The sequence below is a fragment of the Lithobates pipiens genome, unplaced genomic scaffold, assembly GCF_037356315.1.
Source record: "Lithobates pipiens isolate NorthernLeopardFrog02 unplaced genomic scaffold, aLitPip1_a1.2 Scaffold_18, whole genome shotgun sequence".
Taxonomy (NCBI): domain Eukaryota; kingdom Metazoa; phylum Chordata; class Amphibia; order Anura; family Ranidae; genus Lithobates; species Lithobates pipiens.
Window position 1 is genome coordinate 13,456,069 of NW_027507758.1, and position 25,030 is coordinate 13,481,098.

The following is a 25,030-nucleotide window of genomic DNA, read 5'->3' on the forward strand; positions in this document are numbered from 1 at the left end:
ATGTAGGAAGCCTTCTCCATTGACCATCAATGTAGAAAGCCATCTTCACTGACCACCAAAGTTAGGGGGCCCTTCACCGGTGACCCATCATGGTAGGAAGCCTTCTCCACTGACTATCAAAGTATTAAGCCTTCATTACTGGCCATCAAAGTAGGAAGCCCTCTTCACTGACTATCAAAGTAGGAAGCCTTTTTCCTCTAACCACCAATATACGGGGCCATTCTCCATTGACCAAAATAGACCAGATACATCCTAAATATAAAGTCATTTATCCAATGGTCTATCCAGAGCCTCTGGTTTATAGACCGGATATATCCTAACTACTTCAATACCGGGCACTTATACACCTTCCTGCCCAGACCAATTTTCAGCTTTCAGCACTGTCACGTTTTGAATGACAAGTGCGCGGTCGTGTGACACTGTAACCAAACAAAATGTATTTATTTGTTTTCCCCACAAATAGAGATTTCTTTTGGTGATATTTGATCACAACTGAGATTTTTATTTTTTGCTCTACAAAGAGAAAAAGACCGAAAATGTTGAAAAAAAAAGTTTCCTTTGTTTCTTATAAAAAAACGTTGTAAATAAGTGTGTTTTCTCCTTCACTGATGGGCACTGGTGAGTCAGTACTGATTGGCATTGATGAGGTGGCACTGATGATGAAGCACTTATATACAACACTGATAGGTGTCACTGATAAGCAGCACTGATGCGCAATGATAGGTGGCACTGATGGGCACCCATAGGCGGCACAGATAGGTGGTACTGATGGACACTGATAGGTGGCACTGGAGGGCACTTATAGGTGGCACTCGTGGGCACTAGTGGGCAGCACTGATAGGCAGCACTTATCAGGAGGAACTGGCAAGCATCACTGATGGGCCCAGAGTGCCACCCATAATGGACATTAATTGGCATCCCTGGTTGGCTCTAGTGGGCTTACCTGTTGGTCATGGGTGGGCATCCCTTGTGGTCTTGGGTGGGCATCCCTGTTGGTCATGGGTGGGCATCCCTTGTCTTGGGTGGGCATCCCTGGTGGCCATGGGTGGGCATCCTCAGGGATGGGGGGGGCTGCACTGATAATCAGCGCAGATCCCCATGTCAGGAGAGCAACTGATCATCTCTCCTCTACTCACACCTGTCCGTGCGAGTGGAGGAAAAGCCGATACACGGCTTTTCCGGTTTGTACTGCGATCAGCCGTGATTGGACACAGCTGATCATGTGGTAAAGAACCTACGTCAGAGGCTCTTTGCCTCGATCAGAGATGCGGTGTGTCAGACTGACACACCACACCACCAATATCCACGCTGCATGCCCCCCACTGGCACGCGATCGTGGCTTATCCTGCTGGACGTCAAATGACGCCCAGTCAGGATAACAGAACCATTTTTTGGCTGTCATTTTGCAATATGGTGGGTGGGAAGTGGTTAAATATAGAGCTATTTATCCAACTGTCCATCCAGAGCCTCTGGTTAATAGACCATATACATCCTAAATATAGAACCATTTATCCAACTGTCCATCCAGAGCCTCTGGTTTATAGACCAGATACACCCTAAATATAGAGCCATTTATCCAACTGTCCATCCAGAGCCTCTGGTTAATAGACCATATACATCCTAAATATAGAACCATTTATCCAACTGTCCATCCAGAGCCTCTGGTTTATAGACCAGATACATCCTAAATATAGAGCCATTTATCCAACTGTCCATCCAGAGCCTCTGGTTAATAGACCATATACATCCTAAATATAGAACCATTTATCCAACTGTCCATCCAGAGCCTCTGGTTTATAGACCAGATACATCCTAAATATAGAACCATTTATCCAACTGTCCATCCAGAGCCTCTGGTTTATAGACCGGATACATCCTAAATATAGAACCATTTATCCAACTGTCCATCCAGAGCCTCTGGTTTATAGACCAGATATATCCTAAATATAGAGCCATTTATCCAACTGTCCATCCAGAGCCTCTGGTTAATAGACCATATACATCCTAAATATAGAACCATTTATCCAACTGTCCATCCAGAGCCTCTGGTTTATAGACCAGATACATCCTAAATATAGAGCCATTTATCCAACTGTCCATCCAGAGCCTCTGGTTTATAGACCAGATGCATCCTAAATATAGAGCCATTTATCCCACTGTCCATCCAGAGCCTCTGGTTTATAGAACGGATGCATCCTAAATATAGAACCATTTATCCAACTGTCCATCCAGAGCCTCTGGTTTATAGATCATATAAATCCTAAATATAGAGCCATTTATCCAACTGTCCATCCAGAGCCTCTGGTTTATAGACCAGATGCATCCTAAATATAGAACAATTTAGGTTAATTGCACTCTTAAATTCTCATTAGCATTTTTATCTGTCTAAATATCTAATCAACTCAATAATTTTCCAGCTGTGCCTAAACACACGTTACAATTGGCTGACTCATCACCTCTCTGGTATACCGCGATGCTGGCAGGTCCGCTCCTTGATGAATAGGTTTATTAGGGTCCATGCCGATCTCATTAGTCGTGCCTGTTGTCCATTAACAAAGAATGTCCTGAATTAACAAAGTCTTCTGAAAATAATTAGGATTAATACCGCGCATGTTTCCAATTATTACTCGGCAGGACCGCACTGATCCAGGAGTAATTGGTTTATTTGCCTACACAACTGCCGAGCGGGCGCAAGTCGCATTGAGTATTTGTATAATCTGGAGGGGGGCGGGAGGGGCAGACTCTGGCCAACACGTGCGATGCACTCTTTTTTTTTATTATTTGGGGAGGGTTTATAAGACCTCCAGGGGCCCGTAAGTTTAAAAATAACTTCACAACACCAACATTGCACGATGACCAGCCATTGCTTGAATCATCAATGACCATGGTGCCAGATCTCCAATGTTCTCATATAGTTTGCTAGATGTCTAAAAATGTTCACTAAAATGTAAAGACTGTTGCATGACCCAATTATCTGTGTCTGTGGAATTTCACCCCCCAAAACAGCACATAACAAAAGGGGGTGGCGCTGATTACATCATTGACCTAATATGGCTATGTGGCCATATTTAGTTAAGACATTGTCCATGCCCATGTGGTCAGCAGGATACCCACCCCTTTGTTATATGTAGCTATAGGTGGGGAATTTCGGGGGGCTGTAGCTGATTGGGGTGATTTGACATCATTGATGACAAACGGTCATCAATGATGTCCGTAGCTACTACATCGTTGACCTACAATGACCACATGGACAATGACTTAACCAAATAGGGCCACATGGCCATATTAGGTCAACTCATTGTCCATGTGGTCATTGTAGGTCAACGATGTCGTGGCTATGGGGTGGGTCGCAGCTGATTGGGCTGGGCACTTGATATCATGTTACCGTTTCCTGCAGGTTTGGGTTGAACCCAGTTGGACCCGAACATAAGCTCATCTCTACTAGGTTTTTCTAGCTGGGAGGAGCCAGACTTTTTTTTTTAATCTTTTGGATAGTTTGGAAGGTTTAGAACCCCTTGTAGGGGGGTATGAGGGAAGAAAGTACCCTTCCATTGGTAAATGTCCAGTATAAGATTTGTTTGCACAGCCAACGTGTTTGCCATAATTGATGACATCATTGACCTAATATGGCCATGTGGACCATGCCTTAACCAAATATGGCCATAATTGGGTCAAAGTAGGGTAGAAGGAAGAAAGTACCCCTCCATTGGTAAATGTCCAGAATCATTTTTTTTGCACAGCCAATGAGTTTGACATCATTGATGACATCATTGACCTAATATGGGCACATGGCCATATGGACATATGGACAATGTACTAACCAAATATGGCCATGTGCCATGTGGTCATTGTAGGTCAACGATGTCGTGGCTATGGGGTGGGTCGCAGCTGATTGGGCTGGGCACTTGATATCATGTTACCGTTTCCTGCAGGTTTGGGTTGAACCCAGTTGGACTCGAACATAAGCTCATCTCTACTAGGTTTTTCTAGCTGGGAGGAGCCAGACCTTTTTTTTTTATCTTTTGGATAGTTTGGAAGGTTTAGAACCCCTTGTAGGGGGGTATGAGCGAAGAAAGTACCCTTCCATTAGTAAATGTCCAGTATAAGATTTGTTTGCACAGCCAACGTGTTTGCCATAATTGATGACATCATTGACCTAATATGGCCATGTGGACCATGCCTTAACCAAATATGGCCATAATTGGGTCAAAGTAGGGTAGAATGAAGAAAGTACCCCTCCACTGGTAAATGTCCAGAATCATTTTTTTTTTTGCACAGCCAATGAGTTTGACATCGTTGATGACATCATTGACCTAATATGGGCACATGGCCATATGAACAATGTACTAACCAAATATGGCCATGTGCCATGTGGTCATTGGAGGTCAATGGTGTCACCAGTAAGCCCGCCCCTTTATTATATGTTGCTATGGGGTGGGCTGCAGCTGACTAGGCTGGATGCTTGATGTCATGTGACCGTTTCCGGTTCACTTGGGCCAAACCCAGTTGGGCCTGGATGTTAGCTCATCCCTACTATGCCTGTAGCTGGGAGGATTCAGGCCATTGTTTTTTTTACGTTTTGGATAGTTTGGAAGGTTTAGAAGCCCTTCTAGGGGGGTTGAGGGAAGAATGTACCACTCCATTGGTAAATGTCCACAATAAGTTTTATTTGCACAGCCAATGCATTTGACAGCATTGATGACATCAGTGACCTAATATGACCACATGGCCATATTTGGCTAAGACATTGTCCATATGGCCATATGGTCATTTTAGGTCAACAATGTCTCCAGCATGCCCACCCCTATGCTACATGTGGCCATGGGGTGGGCTGCAGCTGCTTGGGCTGGGGGATTTATATCATTTGACCATTTCCAGTGGGTTTGGGCTGAATCCAGTTGGGCCGGAAAGTTGGGCCGGCATTTCAGTATGTGTAAAACATGTCCTGCAATGCCCACTATTGGCCCGACTCTCAACTGAGACTGTCAACTAGTGTCTTAGCTGTGTTTCTGGAAGTAGCGTGGAAGGTTTAGAACCCCTTGTAGGGGGTTTTAGGGAAGACAGCACTTCTCCATTGATGAATTCAATTGCATATTTAACGTGTTTCGAAGCTACAGGTGAACCCCTTTATCAGGACTAAAAATGTGGTTTTCAATTAGGCTTCATGGTCAATGTAGGCAACGTGTGGCTTGTTTCAGCTCCAGTTTGGCTGCTACAGTCTTCCTTACTCCACTGGGGAGATTTACCCTGTTTGTATTGGTGGCCAATGTTGCCAGAACAGAAAGTGTTGGAAAATCCTTCAAAACGTTCTTACTTTTTCCAAAATGTAAAAAATGTATTCGGATTTCAATTCTTTCAATCATCGGCATCACATGCAGTGCTGTATTTTGGTTTTGTGCTGCCCCAGGCCTGGGCCTTGTACTGCCTCATGCACCCCCTAATTTAAATATGATCCACCGCTTCCTGCCAATGCCACACCTCTTCCTCTTTAGGATCCGCCCTGTCATCTGTAAACCACAACCCTTCCTCTTTAGGCTCCATCTCTTCCTCTCTAAATAAAAAGTGGGTACCAAGTGCAGCTTCATCAGCGCCCATCAATGCAGCTTCACCGGTGCCCATCAGCGCAGCTTCACCAGTGCCCATAAGCGCAGCTGCACCAGTGCCCATAAGCGCAGCTGCACCAGTGCCCATCAATGCAGCTTCACCAGTGCCCACAGGCATGCGCACAGGGTGTGCCAGGTGTGCCGTGGCACACCCTAATCACTCTGTGCAGCACAGATTCCCCCTACTGCCCTGACTCCCCCCGCAGCACTTCCTTCCTCTTATCTCCCACCAGCTGCTGATGCAGACACACACAGGGGAATGTTTTAGAATGAGTGGGGGAAAGGGCCTGTAAATATGTAATTTACTGGCCACTTCCCTTTCTGAATGAACACAGTGAGTGATTGGTGCTGTGTGTTTGAGCTTTGGAGTGCACACCCTATGCCTGTGCCCATCAATGCAGCTTCACCAGTGCCCCTCAATGCAGCTTCACCAGTGCCCCTCAATGCAGCTTCACAAGTGCCCATCAGTGCAGCTTCACCAGTGCCCATCAGCGCAGCTTCACCAGTGCCCATCAATGCAGCTTCACCAGTGCCCATCAGCACAGCTTCACCAGTGCCCATCAGCACAGCTTCACCAGTGCCCATCAATGGAGCTGCATCAGTGCCCATCAATGGAGCTGCATCAGTGCCCATCAATGCAGCTTCACCAGTGACCATCAATGCAGCTTCACCAGTGCCCATCACCGCAGCTTCACCAGTGCCCATCAATGCAGCTTCACCAGTGACCATCAGCGCAGCTTCACCAGTGCCCCTCAATGCAGCTTCACCCGTGCCCCTCAATGCAGCTTCACCAGTGCCCATCAGCACAGCTTCACCAGTGCCCATCAATGCAGCTTCACCAGTGCCCATCAGCACAGCTGCACCAGTACCCATCAATGCAGCTTCACCAGTGCCCATCAATGCAGCTTCACCAGTGACCATCAATGCAGCTTCACCAGTGCCCATCACCACAGCTTCACCAGTGCCCATCAATGCAGCTTCACCAGTGACCATCAGCGCAGTTTCACCAGTGACCATCAATGCAGCTGAATCAGTGCCCATCAATGCAGCTTCACCAGTGCCCATCAGCGCAGCCTCACCAGTGCCCCATCAATGCAGCCTCACCAAATGTGGGCGTTACCGAGGGTGGCCTGCATGCAAATCCAGACCACCTAGGAACGCCCACTCCTCCAGATTGACACCCACCCTTTAAGACATTTTTATATCTGCATAACTCCTCCCAAGAACCAGCCCACTACTTGCCTGAAGGCTGAGGGCCCTTGAGCAGGGTGCTGTGACGTTTGCACAGAGGAGCACAGAGACCCAGCGATGATGTCACTGGATCTATAATAAGGTGTAATGAAAACGGAAGGTTTTTATTTGAACATTTTAGTAGCATGTTGATGAAGGGAGCAATCAGGGAAAAGAAACCCCGTAAGCAGCTTTAAACCTCTGAAACTGCAGCTTATTAGTATAACCCGTGAAATAAACTGCAGCCTGAAAACTTGGATGCGATGGAGTAATTGTAGGAGAAATATTATCAAACTATAACTGCGACATATTAAATATAATTGAAGTTTGCTTTTATTGAACAAAAATACATAGTTGAGGTTTCGGGGGAATAGATGAACCCCAAACGGGCAATTTTGTGGCTTAAATATTTTCGCAGCGTGTAAGAAATAGAAATCTCTCATTGTTTTCTGCTGAACATTGTTTAACTAAACGCTGGAACTGAATTGTGTCTCTGGAATTGGCAGCGGGATTTGGCTGCAGCTGGATAAATTCTTTTTTTGCTTTTTTTTTTTGGGGCAATGGTGATCATTCCGCCGGATTATTGAATATTAGGAACGTCAGGCATTCAGATTTTTTTTTTTTTTTACATTCAAATATAATAATTGCAGAAAATGCTGGAAATTGCCTTTAGTATATCATATTTTCAGGTATGTTTTATGGATTTACTGTGCCTGGCAATGGAACATTTTATGTTAAAATTTGATACAAATATATTTCATAAACGTCGCCTAAATGATGTACAGCTGTGTACAGCGTTGCACAACCACACAATTGTCAGTTAAAGTAACGCAGTGCCGTTTCGCAACAAAAAAAAAAAAAACAGCCTGGACATGAAGGAGGGTAAATCATCGACAGGTCAAGTGGTTGAAAGTCCAGCCTGATTATTGAGCAGGGCTCAGCCAATCCTTGGGGAGGTGTGCCCAGATGGTGGCTGGGAGAGCCGTTAAGCAGTTTGGGGCCCTGAGGAGATTGTCTTTTTTCCTCCCGTGGAAATGAATCAGTTAGCTGAAAAGAGGAGGAGGGGGCTGGCCCCTGGCACCCCAGGGACAGAGGGGTGCTAGGTGCTAAGCTACCTGCACCTATGGATTAAGGCTGTTCTAGGATTCTGGGAGTAGAGCATCATATCTTACAAATTGCTTCATGGTCCCCAGCTGTGAACCTATAAGTTGTTCCAGTCTAACCTATCTGTTCTACAAGCTACTTCATGGTCCCCAGCTGTGGAACTATTGGTTGTTCCAGTCTAACCTATATGTTCTACAGGCTACTTCTTGGTCCCCACCTGTGAACGTATAAGCTGTTCCAGTCTAACCTATCTATTGTACAAGTACTTCTTGGTCCCCAGCTATGACCGTATAAGCTGTTCCAGTCTACTTATCTGTTCTACGAGCTACTTCATGGTCTCCAACTGGGAACCTATTGTTTTTTTCAATCTAACCTATCTGTTCTACAAGCTACTTCATGGTCCCCAGATGTGAGCCTATAGATTGTTCCATTCTAACCTATCTGTTCTACAAGCTATTTCATGGTCCCCAGTTGTGAACCTATAGTTTGTTCCAGTCTAACCTATATGTTCTACAAGCTACTTCTTGGTCCCCACTTGTGAACGTATAAGCTGTTCCAGTCTAACCTATCTATTGTACAACTACTTCTTGGTCCCCAGCTATGAACGTATAAGCTGTTCCAGTGTAACTTATCTGTTCTACGAGCTACTTCATGGTCTCCAACTGGGAACCTATTGTTTTTTTTTCAATCTAACCTATCTGTTCTACAAGCTACTTCATGGTCCCCAGATGTGAGCCTATAGGTTGTTCCAGTCTAACCTATATGTTCTACAAGCTACTTCTTGGTCCGAATCTGTAAACGTATAAGCTGTTCCAGTCTATCTAACCTATCTGTTCTACGAGCTACTTCATGGTCTCCAGCTGTGAACCTATACGTTTTTCCAGTCTAACCTATCTGTTCTACAAGCTACTTCATGATTCCCAGATGTGAACCTATAGGTTGTTCCAGTCTAACCTATCTGTTCTACAAGCTATTTCATGGTCCCCAGCTGTGAACCTATAGGTTGTTCCAGTCTAACCTACATGTTCTACAAGCTACTTCATGGTCCCCAGATGTGAACCTATAGGTTGTTCCAGTCTAACCTATCTGTTCTACAAGCTATTTCATGGTCCCCAGCTGTGAACCTATAGGTTGTTCCAGTCTAACCTACATGTTCTACAAGCTACTTCATGGTCCCCAGATGTGAACCTATAGGTTGTTCCAGTCTAACCTATCTGTTCTACAAGCTATTTCATGGTCCCCAGCTGTGAACCTATAGGTTGTTCCAGTCTAACCTACATGTTCTACAAGCTACTTCATGGTCCCCAGATGTGAACCTATAGGTTGTTCCAGTCTAACCTATCTGTTCTACAAGCTATTTCATGGTCCCCAGCTGTGAACCTATAGGTTGTTCCAGTCTAACCTACATGTTCTACAAGCTACTTCATGGTCCCCAGCTGTGAACCTATAGGTTGTTCCAGTCTAACCTACATGTTTTACAAGCTGCTTCATGGTCCCCAGCTGTGAATCTATAGATTGTTCCAGTCAAACCTATGTGTTCTACAGGCTACTTCATGGTCCCCAGATGTGATCCTATAAGCTGTTCCAGTCTAACCAGGGGCGGACTGACCATTGGGCCACTCGGGCACTGCCCGAGCGCCCCATGCCACTAGGGGGCCCATCAGAGTTGCTAGCCTTAGTAAAACCAGGGACAGTATGTAAAAAATTTGTGTTTTTTTTTTTTACATCTGTCTCTGAAATGTCCCTTACCGACATCCTTTTGGTCTAAAAATCCAGAGATTATAGCTGCCCCCCCCCCTCCAGTTCTCAGCCAATAGAAACATATCTGTGTATACTGTGTGATTGTATACTGTGTGTGTGTGTGTGTTTGTGTATACTGTGTGGCACCATAATCTCTGATTGTCTGGGGGCCCCATAATCTCATATTGCCCGGGGGCCCCATGAGTGGTCAGTCCGCTCCTGAGTCTAACCTATCTGTTCTACAAGCTACTTCATGGTCCCCAGCTGTGAACCTATAAGCTGTTCCAGTCTGACCCATCTAGCGACTTCATGGTACCCAGCCTTTAAAGGGGTTGTAAACCCACGTGTAAAAACAACTGGCAGTGACCCCCCCCCCCCCCCCCCAGCCTCACCGTTTTACTTACCTGCTGCACAGGTGGAGGTAATTATGACATGTTTGTTATTTAAAAAAAATAAAAAAACGAGGGTTTACAATCACTTTAACCCATAGACTGTTCCAGTGTAGCCTATCTGTAATAGGATGTTTCTTAAAGATGTTACTGGTAATAAGTACTCTTGGATCTTCAGATAATGATGCAACGTATGAGACAGTCCCATATGTTTGAGCAAGAAGATGTATCATATTGCTATTTTTAAGAATTAATGCAGAATGTAACAATGTCTACATATAATCAATTTTTTGGTTTTGGTCTTTGATACAAATTTTTGACAATATTCAGAGATTGAGTACAAATCACTGTAATTCTGTTCCCTTTTCAGGTTCACATAGACACCAAAAGTGCCACCCAGATGTTTGAGCTGATAAAGAAGAAGATGAAGCACACGGATGGGTACCCATACCTGCTGTCCATCCTCCAGCACTGCCTGCAGATGAGTGAGTGTCTCAGTAGGACCCCCCCCCCCCCCATTGAGTGGTGGCAGAAGTCTCAAAATGGAGGGGAGAAACTCACTTCAACCTTTCCAATGCTCTGATTGGCTATTAATTGGTGTGATGGGCAAATACGTTATTTTAAGAAAGGGGAACTTCAAAGTGGTCAAGGCCACTCAACCTTCGCTGCCATTTCAGAAGACGCTGGGCCCAGCGGTGCAAGCGCTCTTCTCCAGTGTTAGGACCTAAACAAATCAACCCAGGGTCCACATTTGTCTTTCACCAGATTGCTCACATATATATAGTAGTCTAGACATCCAGACTCTGATGAATGTCATCACACATCCAAATTATATTTCTTTGCTAAGCTACAAATATTAGCTAAAAGGCAAACACCAAACTGCCCTGAATCGTTCAGAGAATCATTTAATTAAACAATAAAAGTGGTTTTAATTTATTAATGTCATAGTTCAAGCCCATCACGCTTTCATAACACTATCACGAGACCACCATTGTGAGACGTAGCCACTGATGCATTTCCAGGAATCAGCCACTTTTTTCAGAATGCCTGATGAAGGGATTGATGCCCCCGAAACATGTCCGTAGTGTCAGGAAAGCATTTGGAGATTGCAATTGCTCGGTATTCCTCTATAACAGTTACACTTCAAGTTCTCCTTTTAGCTTTTCTTAGGTTGGCCAGTAGATGGTAGAGATGTAAAGTGACAAATGCTCGTGTAGCACCCCTTTGACACCCCAAAGGCAGGATAGCACCTCCAGAGGCAGGGACGGGCTAGCATTTCACTCTTAGGGCTGAGTCCATGGCTAAAATGGGGGGGGGGAGGGGACCGAGAAAGGATATTGGGTGCCAGTTTTTGTCTTTGTAAAGATTTATTGCAGAACGGTTAAGGAGGTGAGGGGTCGCAGATACCGTAGCAGATCACTTACAGAATCCCCAGATCTAGATCAATGTCCAGCTTTACAGTGTCAGAAACTTTAAGCTGACCCGGCAACACTGTAAGCTTGTTTTCATATTTTAATGTGTCCTCTGAGTGAGCCCCCAGGACCTTCTGAGAGACCAGCCTTCTTCTTGGCTCTCTACAGCAAGGGGTCTCCCCTGGCATGGGCGTCCGCAGAACTTTTTTCAGGGAGGGGCATCATTTTAAGGTCACCCATGCTCTGACCCTTTTCGACAATGTCATTATCACTGTCATAGACTGCGGACATAGTACAGGTGATGGTCAGAGACTGTGGACATGACACAAGACACTGTTCGGAGACTGCGGACATGGCCCAAGAGACTGTCAGAGATGGCATACATGGCCCAAGAGACTGTAAGAGACTGCAGACATGGCACAAGAGGTGACCAGAGACTGCATACATAGCCCAAGAGACTTTCAGAAACTGCATACATGTGGGGGGTGACAGAGAGAGAGGGGGGGGGTGACCAAAAGGTGGGGGTGACAGAGAGGAGTGTGACAGAGAGAGACAGAGGGGGGGGTGACAGAGAGGGGGGGGGGTGAAAAAGACAGAGGGGTGAGAGAGTGGGAGTGACAGAGAGGGGTGATAGGAGTCATCACTCCTGATCCGATCCCTGATTCCAGGGGGGGGCACTTGCCCCTACCTGCGGACACCCATGTCCCCTGGGTCTCCTCCTTGGCACATCTTTGGCTTCCTCCAGACTAGGAAGGACAACTTTGGGATTACTTGAGCGCACGTTAGGCCTCATACATGCTATTGGGTCTAACAGCAGAGCTCCATCCAGCAGCATCTCCCTAGGCCTCAGCCCAGGGGAAAAGAGTGAGCACATGGCTTATCCCCGATATTTATATCCCCTCCCATCATGCACCAGTGGTATAAACCTCCTACTAGATTGGCTGAAGAAAATATACCTTTTATAGTTTTTCTTGTGAAATCTCATATTATGACCAGGGATACAGTGACATCTACTGGCGATAGTGAAAAATTGCAAGCCAACTTAAGCTTATGGAAAAACCAGGTGAACAACTACACAACCAATCTGAGCTCACTACTACCCAGCTAAAAACGACATTGACATAGCAGCCCCTGTTTAGGTCAAGGGGGCTACACTCGGAAAGGGTGGGGAAGGGTTAGATCTTTAGATCTTAAATGTCTTTACAGAGGTATCTCTTCCCTTCCTGTTCTGACAGTCATCACCTGGACAGGAAGTGAGGGTAAACCTCCCTGGTGGGAACATGTATTTGGTAAGTGTATAACCAGCAATGTCTCTACTTGACCACAGACAAGCGGAACGGGAGTAATCTGCAGCACTGGCAGCTCCTCGACCGGATTTTACAGCAAATCGTCCTACAGGATGAGAGCGGAGAAGATCCCGATGTGTCCGCACTGGAGAACTTCAACGTCAAGAATATTATAAAGATGTACGTTATCTGTACCCCTCCCCCCCCCCCCCAAACTATAGTGTTGTGCAAAGGGACATACAAATCACTGTCTGCACCAAAGGAGCTTACACTCTAATGTCCCAAAACAGTCACACACTATTATTATTATTATTAAACATTTGTATAGCTCTGACATATACCGCGGTGCTGTACAGAGAACACTGAGCCAGTCGCATCAGTCTCTGTACCAGAGGAGCTTACACTCTAATACCCCCCCCCCCCCCCCCAGTCACACACTATTATTAAACATTTGTATAGCTCTGACATATACCGCAGTGCTGTACAGAGAACACTGAGCCAGTCGCATCAGTCTCTGTACCAGAGGAGCTTACACTCTAATACCCCCCCCCCCCCCAGTCACACACTATTATTAAACATTTGTATAGCTCTGACATATACCGCAGTGCTGTACAGAGAACACTGGACCCGGAGTGTCTATCGAACATCTGAACAGACGGGGGTCACAGTCCAGTCCTTCCCTGTGGGGGGCGTAGTAAATGGCGCCCAGCTGTATATTATTCCTAAAGCAGATCTGCTTTCTTCTTTTCAGGTTAGTCAATGAGAACGAGGTGAAGCAATGGCGGGAACAAGCGGAGAAGTTCAGGAAAGGTAAGTGGCTCTGTGTATGGGTGACTTATGGGGCGTTCCTTATGTAGAACTCCAGGATGGTAAAACGCCCAGATTGGGGTGAGCCGGGTATAATGATGGGCTGTACACCTGACCCTAATAACGTCTGTGCCCGCCAATCTACATTATGTAGGAGCGGTGCAATGTGTTGTTATAATGTATCGCATTGTTTCATTTTTTTTTCCCAATTTTTAACTTTATTGAAAAAATGTATATTTTATGAAAAGAATATCATCATCACATCTCATCCGCATACAGCAGTGAGGAAGATTAGATTAGGTGGCTAAACAGAACCTGTGTCCCCTTTTACCTGGCAGACCTATCACTGTTCCTCCATACATCAGGAGTCCCCATCATAGTCCCCCCCCCTTACATCAGGAGTCCCCATCATAGTCCCCCCTTACATCAGGAGTCCCCATCATAGTCCCCCCTTACATCAGGAGTCCCCATCATAGTCCCCCCCTTACATCAGGAGTCACCATCATAGGCCTCAGCACAGTCCCACCCCTCCTCCCTTTACTTCAGGAGTCACCATCCTAGACCCCCTATACATCAGGAGTCACCATCATAGTCCTCCTTACATTAGGAGTCCTCATCACATGCCCCCCCCCCCCCCCACATACATCAGAGGTTCTCATCATAGTTCAAGTTTACACCACAGTTTTCCCCTTCCCCTTACACCAGGGGTCCTCATCACCGCCCCCCCCCATACATCAGGAGTAATCATCACAGTCCCCCCCATACATTAGGGGTCCTCATCACAGTCCCCCCATACATCAGGGGTCCTCATCACAGTCCCCCCATACATCAGGGGTCCTCATCACAGTCCACCCCCCCAAATACATCAAATCCCCCCTATACATCAGGAGTCCCCCCTTAAATCGGGTTCCCCCATCATAATCCCCCCCCCCCCCCCTCCCTTATATCAGCAGTCCTCATAAAGGCCAAACTTACATCACAGTTGCCACTTATATAAGTGGTCCTCATCAAAGTCTGACCCCCCCATACATCAGGAGTCCCCATTAGAGTCCCCCTAATATCAGTGTCGCGATCACAGTGCCCCTTTACATCTGGGTCCCCATCAGAGTTCCCCTTTGCATCAATTACCCACCATCAGAGTACTTCCTTTCATCAGGGGTCCTCATCACAGTCCCTCCCATACATCAGAAGTCCTCATCAGAGTTCCTTCACATACATCAGAAGTCCTCATCAGAGTTCCTTCACATACATCAGAAGTCCTCATCAGAGTTCCTTCACATACATCAGAAGTCCTCATCAGAGTTCCTTCACATACATCAAATGTCCTCATCACAGTCCCTCACATACATCAGAAGTCCTCATCAAAGTCCCTCCCCCCCTCCATACATCAGATATCCTCATTACAGTCCCTTCCATACATCAGGAGTCCTCATCAGAGTTCCTCTACATACATCAGAAGTCCTCATCAAACTCCCCCCGCCCCCCCCCCCCATACATCAGAAATCCTCATTACAATCCCTTCATATATGCAGTCCTCATCATATATCCCCCCCCCCATACATCAGGAGACCCCTTTAAAGTCCAACCTTTACCTAAGGTGGCCTCATCACAGTCCCACCTTACATCAGGGGTCCCCATTTCAGTCCATCCGCCCCCTAATACATTAGGAGTCACCCCCCATACATCAGGAGTCCCCCTTCAAATCAGGTACCCCATCATAGTCCTCCCTTACATCAGGAGTCCTCATCAAAATCCAACCTTACATCAGGAATCCTCATCAGAGTCCCTCCCCCCAATACATCAGGAGTCCACATCACATAACCCCCCCCCCCCCCATACATCTGGAGTCCTCTTCAAAGTCCAACCTTGCATCAACTGTCCCCATCAGAGCGTCCCCCTTTACATCATGGCTCAATAGGCACACTGGTCTCAGAGACCTAGTAGAAGGGTGTAACTGAAAACTGGGGAGCCCAACCCAGTACCCCCCTAGATCTGGGTACTGCTTTGCAGGATTTGGATACCATCACCAAGGAATATGTATAATTTCCTTGCAGGTGAGGACATCTATCACCCCTCCACAGTTACTAACAGCTGTCATGGAATTGGCTTCGTTTAACAACAAAGCCATTGATGGTCACATTAGAATTCATAGGATAGGAAGAGCAATTTGAGATCTGTTTTTGGCTGCTCAGTTATCGAGTTTTAAAAAGTTCCTCCTCTGTTCCTCCTCCAGAGCACACGGAGCTGACCAGCCGGCTGGAGAGGAAGGAGAGGGAGTGCGAGACGAAGACTCAGGAGAAGGAGGATATGATGAAGACCCTCAACAAGATGAAGGACAAGCTGCAGAAAGAGTCGGTGGAGCTGCGGCACGCCAGGGACCAGATGGGGGAGCTGATGGCTCAACTCAACGAGCTCTCAGTAAGAGAGGAAGGGGATCCATGGATTTGGTGCAAAAAAATAAAATAAAAAAATTCCCACCTGATTTATTCTAAAAAGGAACAAATTAATGATAAACAATAATAAAAAGTTTTTATTATTATTTATTATTGTTATTTATTATTTATATATTAATTTGTTACGTACCATTTTTTTAATAACTAATTCATAACTTTGGATAAATACGCATTCCTAAAATTCACTAACAGACAAATTTGAAAGGAAATTCCAATATCTATAATTTATTGGTGCAAAAATAAAAAATTCCCACCTGATTTATTCTAAAATGGAATAAAATTAATGATAAATAATAATAATAAAACGTTTTTATTATTGTTATTTTTTATTATTTATTATTATTAATTTGTTACGTTACATTCTTTATTTTGGATAATTCATAACTTCGAATAATTTCATATTCCCAAAGTTCACTAACAGACAAATTTGAAAGGAAATTCCAATATCTATAATTGAATATTTATTATTTCAGGTTTTCGAATATTCGGGTTTTTGGTTTTACGAATTTTCGAATTTATGAATATTCAGAAATTTGGATGTTTCCTTTAATTCAGATGTTTCCGAATTAACGAATTTGTCGAAATCTGTTAAAAAACTAATTCGGAACGAAACAAATTGCACATGTCCACATATTTAATATAAAAATAAAGTGATATTTAAGAATTTGAATTGAATGTTACGATGAAAGAATTATCACAGATACAGTAAAATTAGAGAACAAAGCTGACTATTTCTCGTCGGTGTATTTATAATTTTTGCGTCTTGTGTTTTTTCAGAATGGGGGCGCTCTTTCCTTTCCTCCTCCCCCTCCCCCACCTCCAGGGGGCCCCATCCCTATGCCTCCATCCTTATCGGAAAACTTACCACCCCCTCCCCCGCCCCAATCGTTTTCCTGTTTCCCTCCACCCCCTCCTCCGCCACCGCCACCAGGGGGCCCCCCTCCACCGCCCGGAGCTCCGCCTTTCTTTGGGATGGGTATGATGGCGCCGCCCCCGAACTTATTTAACCCCGGAACCAACTTGAGGAAGAAGTCGATCCCGCAGCCGTCACATCCGCTGAAGTCTTTCAACTGGTCCAAACTGAACGAGGTATGATAGGGGGCGCTCCTGTTCAAAAAAATATGTTATTCCTGATTATGTTTCTCTAATATTTATTCCCATCACATATTGATGATTTGCTCTTTGCCTGGATGTTTTTTTTTTTTTTTTTTTTATTTCTTTATGTCTTTTTCACATTTATTTTTAAATGTTCAAAATCTTTAATAATCTGGCAATATGATTCACATTTCAGATGCATTGATACAGTGAATAGGGTTCAATTTACAAAGCTAACACAGCAAAGGATACTTATTTTTTAAAAATGGCGGCTGCTTTTAGTTACTGTATGTCCAATAAAAAACAAAATAAAAAAATCGATCATAGGGGGAGTGGGTTGCCGGTGGCACGTGTGCACGCCCCAGACCTGGAAATGCAGAATTACATACCTGTACGTGATTCTGCACAGAGAGTCTGCCCTGCTGCCATGTATGTGCAGTATAAGGTCAGTAAGTGGTTAAAGTCGCACAGTGCCGAAATAGCAAAAAAAATGAATGAACGGGGTAAAGCCTTCTGGAGCTCAAGTGGTTAATCTGCTTAATACATGATCGTCAGCTCCATCTAGTGGCCATAATGCAGTATTTTTATGCTTGATGTTCTATCTGGAAAATACCGCATTATGGCCACTAGATGGAGCTAACACTCATAGAAAAAAATATATTAGGCAAATTATGGGGATTATTCGTGGTGGCTGTGAAAACGCTTGAGACATTCGCACAACATTTTTTTTTTTCATTGATAGACTGCTAAATATCTAAAGCCCAGGCTTTTTTGTTTGTTTCTGTATACCCTTGTATAGAGTTGTGAGGGATTTGAGGCTCTGTCATATTTTTATTGAAGTCTATTCCCTTTGATTAAGGGATCTCTCCTGTGGCCATAGTCACTGGCAGTGGCGGCTGGTGCTAAACTTTTTTTTGGGGGGTGGCAGCAAACACACACCCCCAGTCCACACTCAGCCCCCCACTCTACGATCCTCCCATACTCCCCTCTCCACGGTCCCCCTGCACTCACCCCTCCATGGGGTTCCCCCCTCTCCACGGTTCCCCCCTTCATGGTCCCCCCGCACTCCACCCTGCACTGTCCCTCCTCCATGTTCCCCCCGCACTCCCCCCCTTCACAGTGCTCTGCACCTCGAGCCCAACCTTTTTCAAGCCAATTAGAGCTTCCGGCTCTAATCATGTGGCTTGAAAAAAATAATTCATAGAAACCTTTGAGTCCGGCGCTCCGCATGCAAACTGGGGGGGGGGGGGGGCGTTGCCCCTGCACCCCTTATGGACCGGTCATTCCTGGTCACAGGGACAGATAACAATGAAAAATCCAAAATGTTACATTTGTAGTAGGAGACAGATTATTGTTCCCGGTTGATACATTGTAGTAGGAGACAGATTGTTGTTCCCGGTTGATACATTGTAGTAGGAGACAGATTGTTGTTCCCGGTTGATACATTGCAGTAGGGGACAGATTGTGGTTCCTGATTGATACATTGTAGTAGGAGATAGATTGTTCCCGATTTATACATTGTAGTAGGAGACAGATTATTGTTCCCGGTTGATACATTGTAGTAGGAGACAGATTGTTGTTCCCGGTTGATACATTATAGTAGGAGACAGATTGTTACCAGTTGATACATTGTAGTAGGAGACAGATTGTTGTTCCCGGTTGTTACAGTCTAGTAGGAGACAGATTGTTCCCGGTGGCATTAGAATGACTACTAGGGCATAGTGAATTCAGACTAGGAGTGGATGGGTTGTCTCAGCCAATTGGCAGGGGTTTCTTTATTTCCTTGGCCTGCTGGGAGAGCCTATTTATTCAGGAGGAGTCAGGTGATCGGTTTTCTGTGCCACCCGGGCGGCTGTCTTGGTGGACGTGTGTCATAAGGCTCCGGGTTGCTAGGCTAGAAGCCTGAGGCCTATCTTGGGAGCACCTGGCTGCTAGGCTGTCTGATTCCTATCCAGGTTTAAGAGAAGCAGCACGGGGTTGGGGCTTTCAACCAGAAGCCCAACCAAGTTGCAGAGGTTCTACCGGACAGGGAACCACATTGTTGCTAGCGGTGAGGGAGAAGCAGTTGCCACATGGGATGACCACTCCATTTACCAGGGGCAAGTGATGATCAAGGTCAGAGATAAAGGAGCACCTATTATATTAAACACAGGAATGTGGTACAGCTCAGGTGGGAAGGAGGAGATATTCCACCTATCAGGACGGTGGTTGTGGATAAGATCCTAACCATGGGATTTAGGCACAGGATATTTATGCTCTTATCAGTCCAGCTGGTTCCTATGAATATGATTTGTCATTTGTGCGTCCAGAGTCACTGGATCTGTTTTGGCAGCGGCTTGAGCATGTATATGGGGGCCAGCTGGATTGGAAGGGGCTTGTCCCCAAAGTTGTCTCACGACAGGTCTTGATAGAAAATGTGACTATCCTGACAAGGAATGAGTCTATACCCCCTGAGGATTCATGGGTCTGGTTGAGGAGGTTTGGTGAAACTTTGTGTCCCCTAAAAAAGATTATGGATTATAGAGGAATCTGGACAGGTGGGTGGTCGGTGTCAATGTGGTTGAGTATGTGTGAGAATGTGGTCCAGCATTTGCCATCCTCTGCCTTTATTGGTAGAGATAGGATTACTGTCTTCTACCCTGGTCAACCTAAGGGGTGCCATAAATGTGGAGTCAAGGGACATTTCTCTCTCTTCTTCTAACTGTGCAGAACAGAAGTGCTCTTTGTGCCAGGAACTGGGGCATCTAGCAAGGGACTGTAACATCATTAAATGTAACCTATGTGATAAGGTTGGTCACCCTTATAGCCAGTGCTCTGAGGCTTTCCACAATAAGCCAAAGCTAGTGGAGGAATTTTTCCATCTAGACAGAGAAGAGTCTGGGTTGGCGGAGGTTGTACAAGGGAATCCGAGTGTCTCTCAGAATCTGTGAGGCCCTTGGTGGTGTCCCCCCAGTCTGTGGTTCCCCAGTCAGTGTCAGAAAGTGTGGTTGTCAAGTCTGTGTCTGCAACTATTGTTTCTCCTAGTGTAGTGAAGGCAGTGAAGGGCGCTGGACCAGAATGTATGGTGGTGCCAACCCCTCCCCCTCAGCGTGGCAGAAGTGCGGCTAGAGGTTGGCAGAAACCAAGGGGTGGAGTGAGGGATGGATTGGATGATGGTGAAGGGGGAGTTGGGAAGGGAATGAGAGTGGCTGGTGCAGAATGCAAGGTGAATGATGTGGAAGTTGGGGTGAATGATGTGGGGGGGAGGGGTGAATGGTAGGGTTTTGGAATCGCATTCTGATGGCAATGAAATCTCAAAATGTTTCTTAGCCTGGATTGTGTTTAAGTTGACATTTGGGGTTTGTAGTCTCTGTTTTTTGTCATTAAAATATGTTTCTTTATATGTTATCTTGTCAGGAAACGGTTTTCTTTATTTACTGATGTAAGCACGCTTGATTTTGTTTACTGTATTTATCGGCGTATAACACGCACTTTTTTCCCCTTAAAATCAGGGGAAAATCACGGGTGCGTGTTATACGCCGATACTCTGTGATTTCCGCACAAAGAGCCCTTCTCGCGGCTTTCGGCCCTTCTCGGCGGCTTTCGGCCGCTCTCTGACCTTCTCGGCGGCTTTCAGCCGCCTTGGCCCTTCTCAGCCGCGGAGGTCCGAGAGCGTCCGAAAGCCGCCGAGAAGGTCCGAGGTGGCTGAAAGCCGCCGAGAAGGTCCGAGAGCGGCCGAAAGTCGCCAAGAACTCCCGGGTTGCCGCCGAGATACACAGGACATCTCGGCGGCGCCATTTAAAAAAAAATAAGCGGACAATGCACTAAGGCTACAACGACGGACAAGCTGCATGACAAGGCTGCAATGACAAGGCTGCAAATGACGCTGATGAGGCTTCAGATGGACACTGATAAGGCTGCATTGATGGGCATTTAAATGTAAGTTTTTTTTCCTTAAATTTCCCTCCTAAAAGTTTTTTCCACAAAATTCCCTCCTAAACTTGGGGTGCGTGTTATACGCCGGCACATGTTATACGCCGATACATATGGTAGTTGTTTATTTTTTATGTAAATATGTTTTTTATTAATAAGCTGTGTTTTTGGATGATTTTTTAATAAACAGAAATGTACACTCTAATGTCCTACCATAATCACACACTATTATTCTTGTATAGCTCTGACATATACCACAGTCTTGTACAGAGAACACTGAGCCAGTCACATCAGTTTCTGCACCAGAAGAGCTTACACTCTAATGTCCCCACCACAGTCACACAATACGGCCATTTTAGGTGTAAGCCGGTTGACCTCCAGTATGGGTGTTGGTTTGTTGGAGGAAGGCGGTTGTGGAGTCATATGGAATCTTTCTTGGTGACTTTCTATAGAACACACTCCTTCTGTCTGGCTAAGCTTGATATACAAAATAAAGCTTCTATAGGAAAAACAGAAAAGCAGGATCTCCATCAGGTTATCCTACACGATTTTCTTAGGCATTGTACCCAGAAAAGCACATTTTTAGCTTTACATCTCCAAAGTCAACATGAGTGTATAGTGGAAATGTTTATCCAAGAGCTTTATAAACTTTTTCCTGAGCTTTTATGAAATGTTTTGGAGAGAACTTGAGCTCCTGGAAAGTATTGGCCCCTTCGCATGTTCTCACACCTTCTGTTCCCTGGGTGTGAAAACCATTCTTCTCCTGACGCTTCCTATAGGACCACAAAGGGGCCATTATTCTGGAAGTGGAAGGAGCAGAGCAGCCTTGTAGGCAGGTCGGGGACGTCAATGGCACATGACCCATCTGAGGTCCTTCAATATGACACCATATGAAGCCCGTGATAGGAGAGGGTGATGACAAATGGCAAAGTCCAATGTGACTTCATGTACAAGGTGGGCATTTTTCAGAGGTCTATGTGGGAAATAGTTTTTCGGTAACTCACTGTGTAAACCTTGTTCAGAAAAATAGCCAGCGCACTAGCAGAGATGAACCTTAAAGAGGAAGTAAACCCTGATGAGTTTACTTCCTCTTTGATTCCCAGCAAAGGTAAAGCATAATGGACTACTATGCATCGCATCGCATCGCATCGCATAGTAGCCCATTATGTGTCACTTACCTGACACAGGAGCCAGCGATGTCACCGCTGTCCCCTGTAGTCCGGCGCATCCATCTTCTCTGTGGGTCTCGCTGCTCCGCCGCTGTTATTTGGGAGCCGCCACACGTGGCATATCGCCGTTGCCGGGTGCCACACGTGGCATGCGCCGTAGACAGTGGTGCCTGTCTTTAGGCAAATATCTCCTAAACCGTGAAGGTTTAGGAGATATTTCTTGGACCTACAGGTAAGCCTTAATCTAGGCTTATCTGTAGGTCAAAGCGTGTTGTAAGGGTTTACAACCACTTTAAAACACCAGATTTTCTTAGTCTATAAAGTACATCAATGTAATGTGGAAGGGAAAGTGGAAAATAAACCTGTCCCCCGACATTTCGCACCTCACTTACCCCTCACTCGCCCTTTTATCCCTATAAAAGACTGAGTCATTGGTGAATGTGTTTTTATTTTTGTTACTTTCTTTGCACTTTACACTTCTACACATTATTATGGACCTTCAACATTTTGGAATGCTGAGGTTCAGCTTTGCTAATGTGCTGGCTATTTTTTTGAATGAGCGATAATACGGTATTACCATTGGCTGAGCACCCCAGGCTAGAACCGCCTTTCTTCAACCTTTTTAACACAGAGGGACCCTTGAAATAACTTTACAATCTCATGGAACCCCCTACTATAAATTACCATATCTATACTTCATGATAGATTAGTGTGATGGTCAGAGGGAAGAGTGATCCTTAAGCCCTTGTACACACGGTCGGAGAATCCGTCGGAATGTGTCCTATCAGACCGTGTTGTCGGATAATCCGGCTGTGTGTGGTCTCCATCGGACTGATTCCATCGGAATATCCCTGGGACCCAATTTTCCAACTTGTTGGAAATATTTTCCAACCAACTGGTTCGATCGGACATACTCCGATAATGTGTAGCGAATTTTGATCGGACCAAGTGCCACGCATGCTCAGATCAAATTCCTACATCAAAGCTATTGGCTACTAGCCTGAACGTAGTCCCATCGTAACGAAATTACGTCATCACGTTCTGAATGATCGGATTTTTCGACAACTTAGTCCGACCGTGTGTATGCAACAGTTTCGGACAAGATCCGACGGATTTGGCTGTCGAAATCTCCGTCCGTGTGTACAGGGGCTTATACTTGTGGTCATTGGGAAGAATAAGCCCCTTACAGATAGCTCAAAAGATCAATGGGAATCAGTGGGAACTTATCCGAGAGGCAAAGTTTCCTCATTGCTCAAGGAACCCCTAGCAGCCTCTGGAGGAAATCTAGGGTTCAATGGACCCCTGGTTGAGAAACCCTGGGCTAGAAGGATATGGTTTTGTGTGAATTGGACCATAAATAAATCTGACCCTGCCACACTTGATCTATAGACAAACTTTTTTTTTTAAATTTTGAATAGAGTAAGGAAAGGTTATAATCCCCATCAGATTTTTATTTGTCATCTGTGTCCCATTGCGGAGATCTCCCTTTACATCCCATCTCATAACCCAAACAGGAAGTGAGTGGAAATCCCTGCAAATTAAGGGAATTCCTTGGGTACCCCCAGGGCACAAGAACTAGTGTCCCCATTGGAAGATTTCCCCTCTATTACTTTTCTGGGGAAAACCCAAAACTTGGGATTTTCTTTTACTTTTACTTTCAATGACAATGGTAAACAGGACAAATAGAAAGGAGAAGACTCCTCAATGGGACCACAGACTGATACGTGTTCTAATCCTTCTCCACTCTAGCCAACGTATAAAAAAAGTTTTGCCATTAGTTGTACTTTAAGGAATAAATGCTGACTTTGACTGTTCATTTGTTCATGGTCAAACCTGTCAAATTGGATTTTTTTAAACCTATTGATGTGTTGGTCCTGAATAGGGATGAGCTTCGATCCGACTTTGTTCGACTCGAACATTGCCTGATCGCCTGTTCAGTGAACAGTGAACAATTTGGGCTGTTCGCGGCAAATTCGAAAAGCCGGAACACCCTGTACAAGTCTATGAGAGAAATCTCATACCTGAAGGGTCTAGTATGGATATTTAGGGGGACCCCCAACGTAAATTTTTTTAAAAATTTGACATAGGGTTCCCCTTAATATCCATACCAGACCTGAAGGGCCTGGTAATTGAATTCAGGGGAACCCCACGCTTTTTTTTTTTTTTTTAATCAATGAATGAATTGTCGGCTCCGTAATACAGAGAACACTCATTGAGTGTTCTCTGTATTACGGGAGCCGACAATTCAAAGTGATTTTAAAAGACTTTTTTTCCTTGCGAAATGACACTTTGTGCAGGGACAGTTCTAAGCACGGGAAACATGCGCCCCTTCACAGGCATACTATACACACCCCCAAGGTACGAAATTTAAAGGAATACAAAACTTTTTTTTGCATTGATCCATGTCCCCTGGGGCAGGACCCAGGTCCCCAAACACTTTTTAGGACAGTAACTTGCATATTAGCCTTTAAAATTAGCACTTTAGATTTTGAACGTTCGAGTCCCATAGACTTTAATAGGGTTCTAAAGTTCACACGAAGTTTAGGTCTGTTCGCAGGTTCTGGTGCGAACCGAACCGGGGGGTGTTTGGCTCATCCTTAGTCTGAAGTTTGAGAGTGATTCTTCCTGCTCTCTACAGGGCAAGCAAAGACACTCACCCCATAAAGTCTTGCACGTTAGTACCACAATAGTACTTTGTAGTCATGACTGTTCAGGCCAAATTTTGAATGATCTTGCGGTGGATTTTTAAGGTCTGTAGATATTTTCGGACGCAGAGAGGAAAGGACACCTGATGCCAGCTTAAAGTAACCTGCATATTTTAGATGATGGG

At 45.2% G+C, this 25,030-nt stretch overlaps 1 protein-coding gene across 1 annotated transcript in view; it reads left to right on the top strand.

Annotated features, from left to right (window-relative positions):
- The window catches only part of DAAM2 (dishevelled associated activator of morphogenesis 2), a gene marked incomplete in the record, with an annotated part of 380,667 nt that overhangs the window by 262,066 nt on the left and 93,571 nt on the right, over positions 1-25,030 (top strand). Inside the window, 5 exon segments of the mRNA XM_077485388.1 lie at positions 10,437-10,551; positions 12,806-12,944; positions 13,516-13,574; positions 15,805-15,989; positions 16,802-17,113. Of these exon segments, the coding sequence (XP_077341514.1) occupies positions 10,437-10,551; positions 12,806-12,944; positions 13,516-13,574; positions 15,805-15,989; positions 16,802-17,113 (810 nt within the window).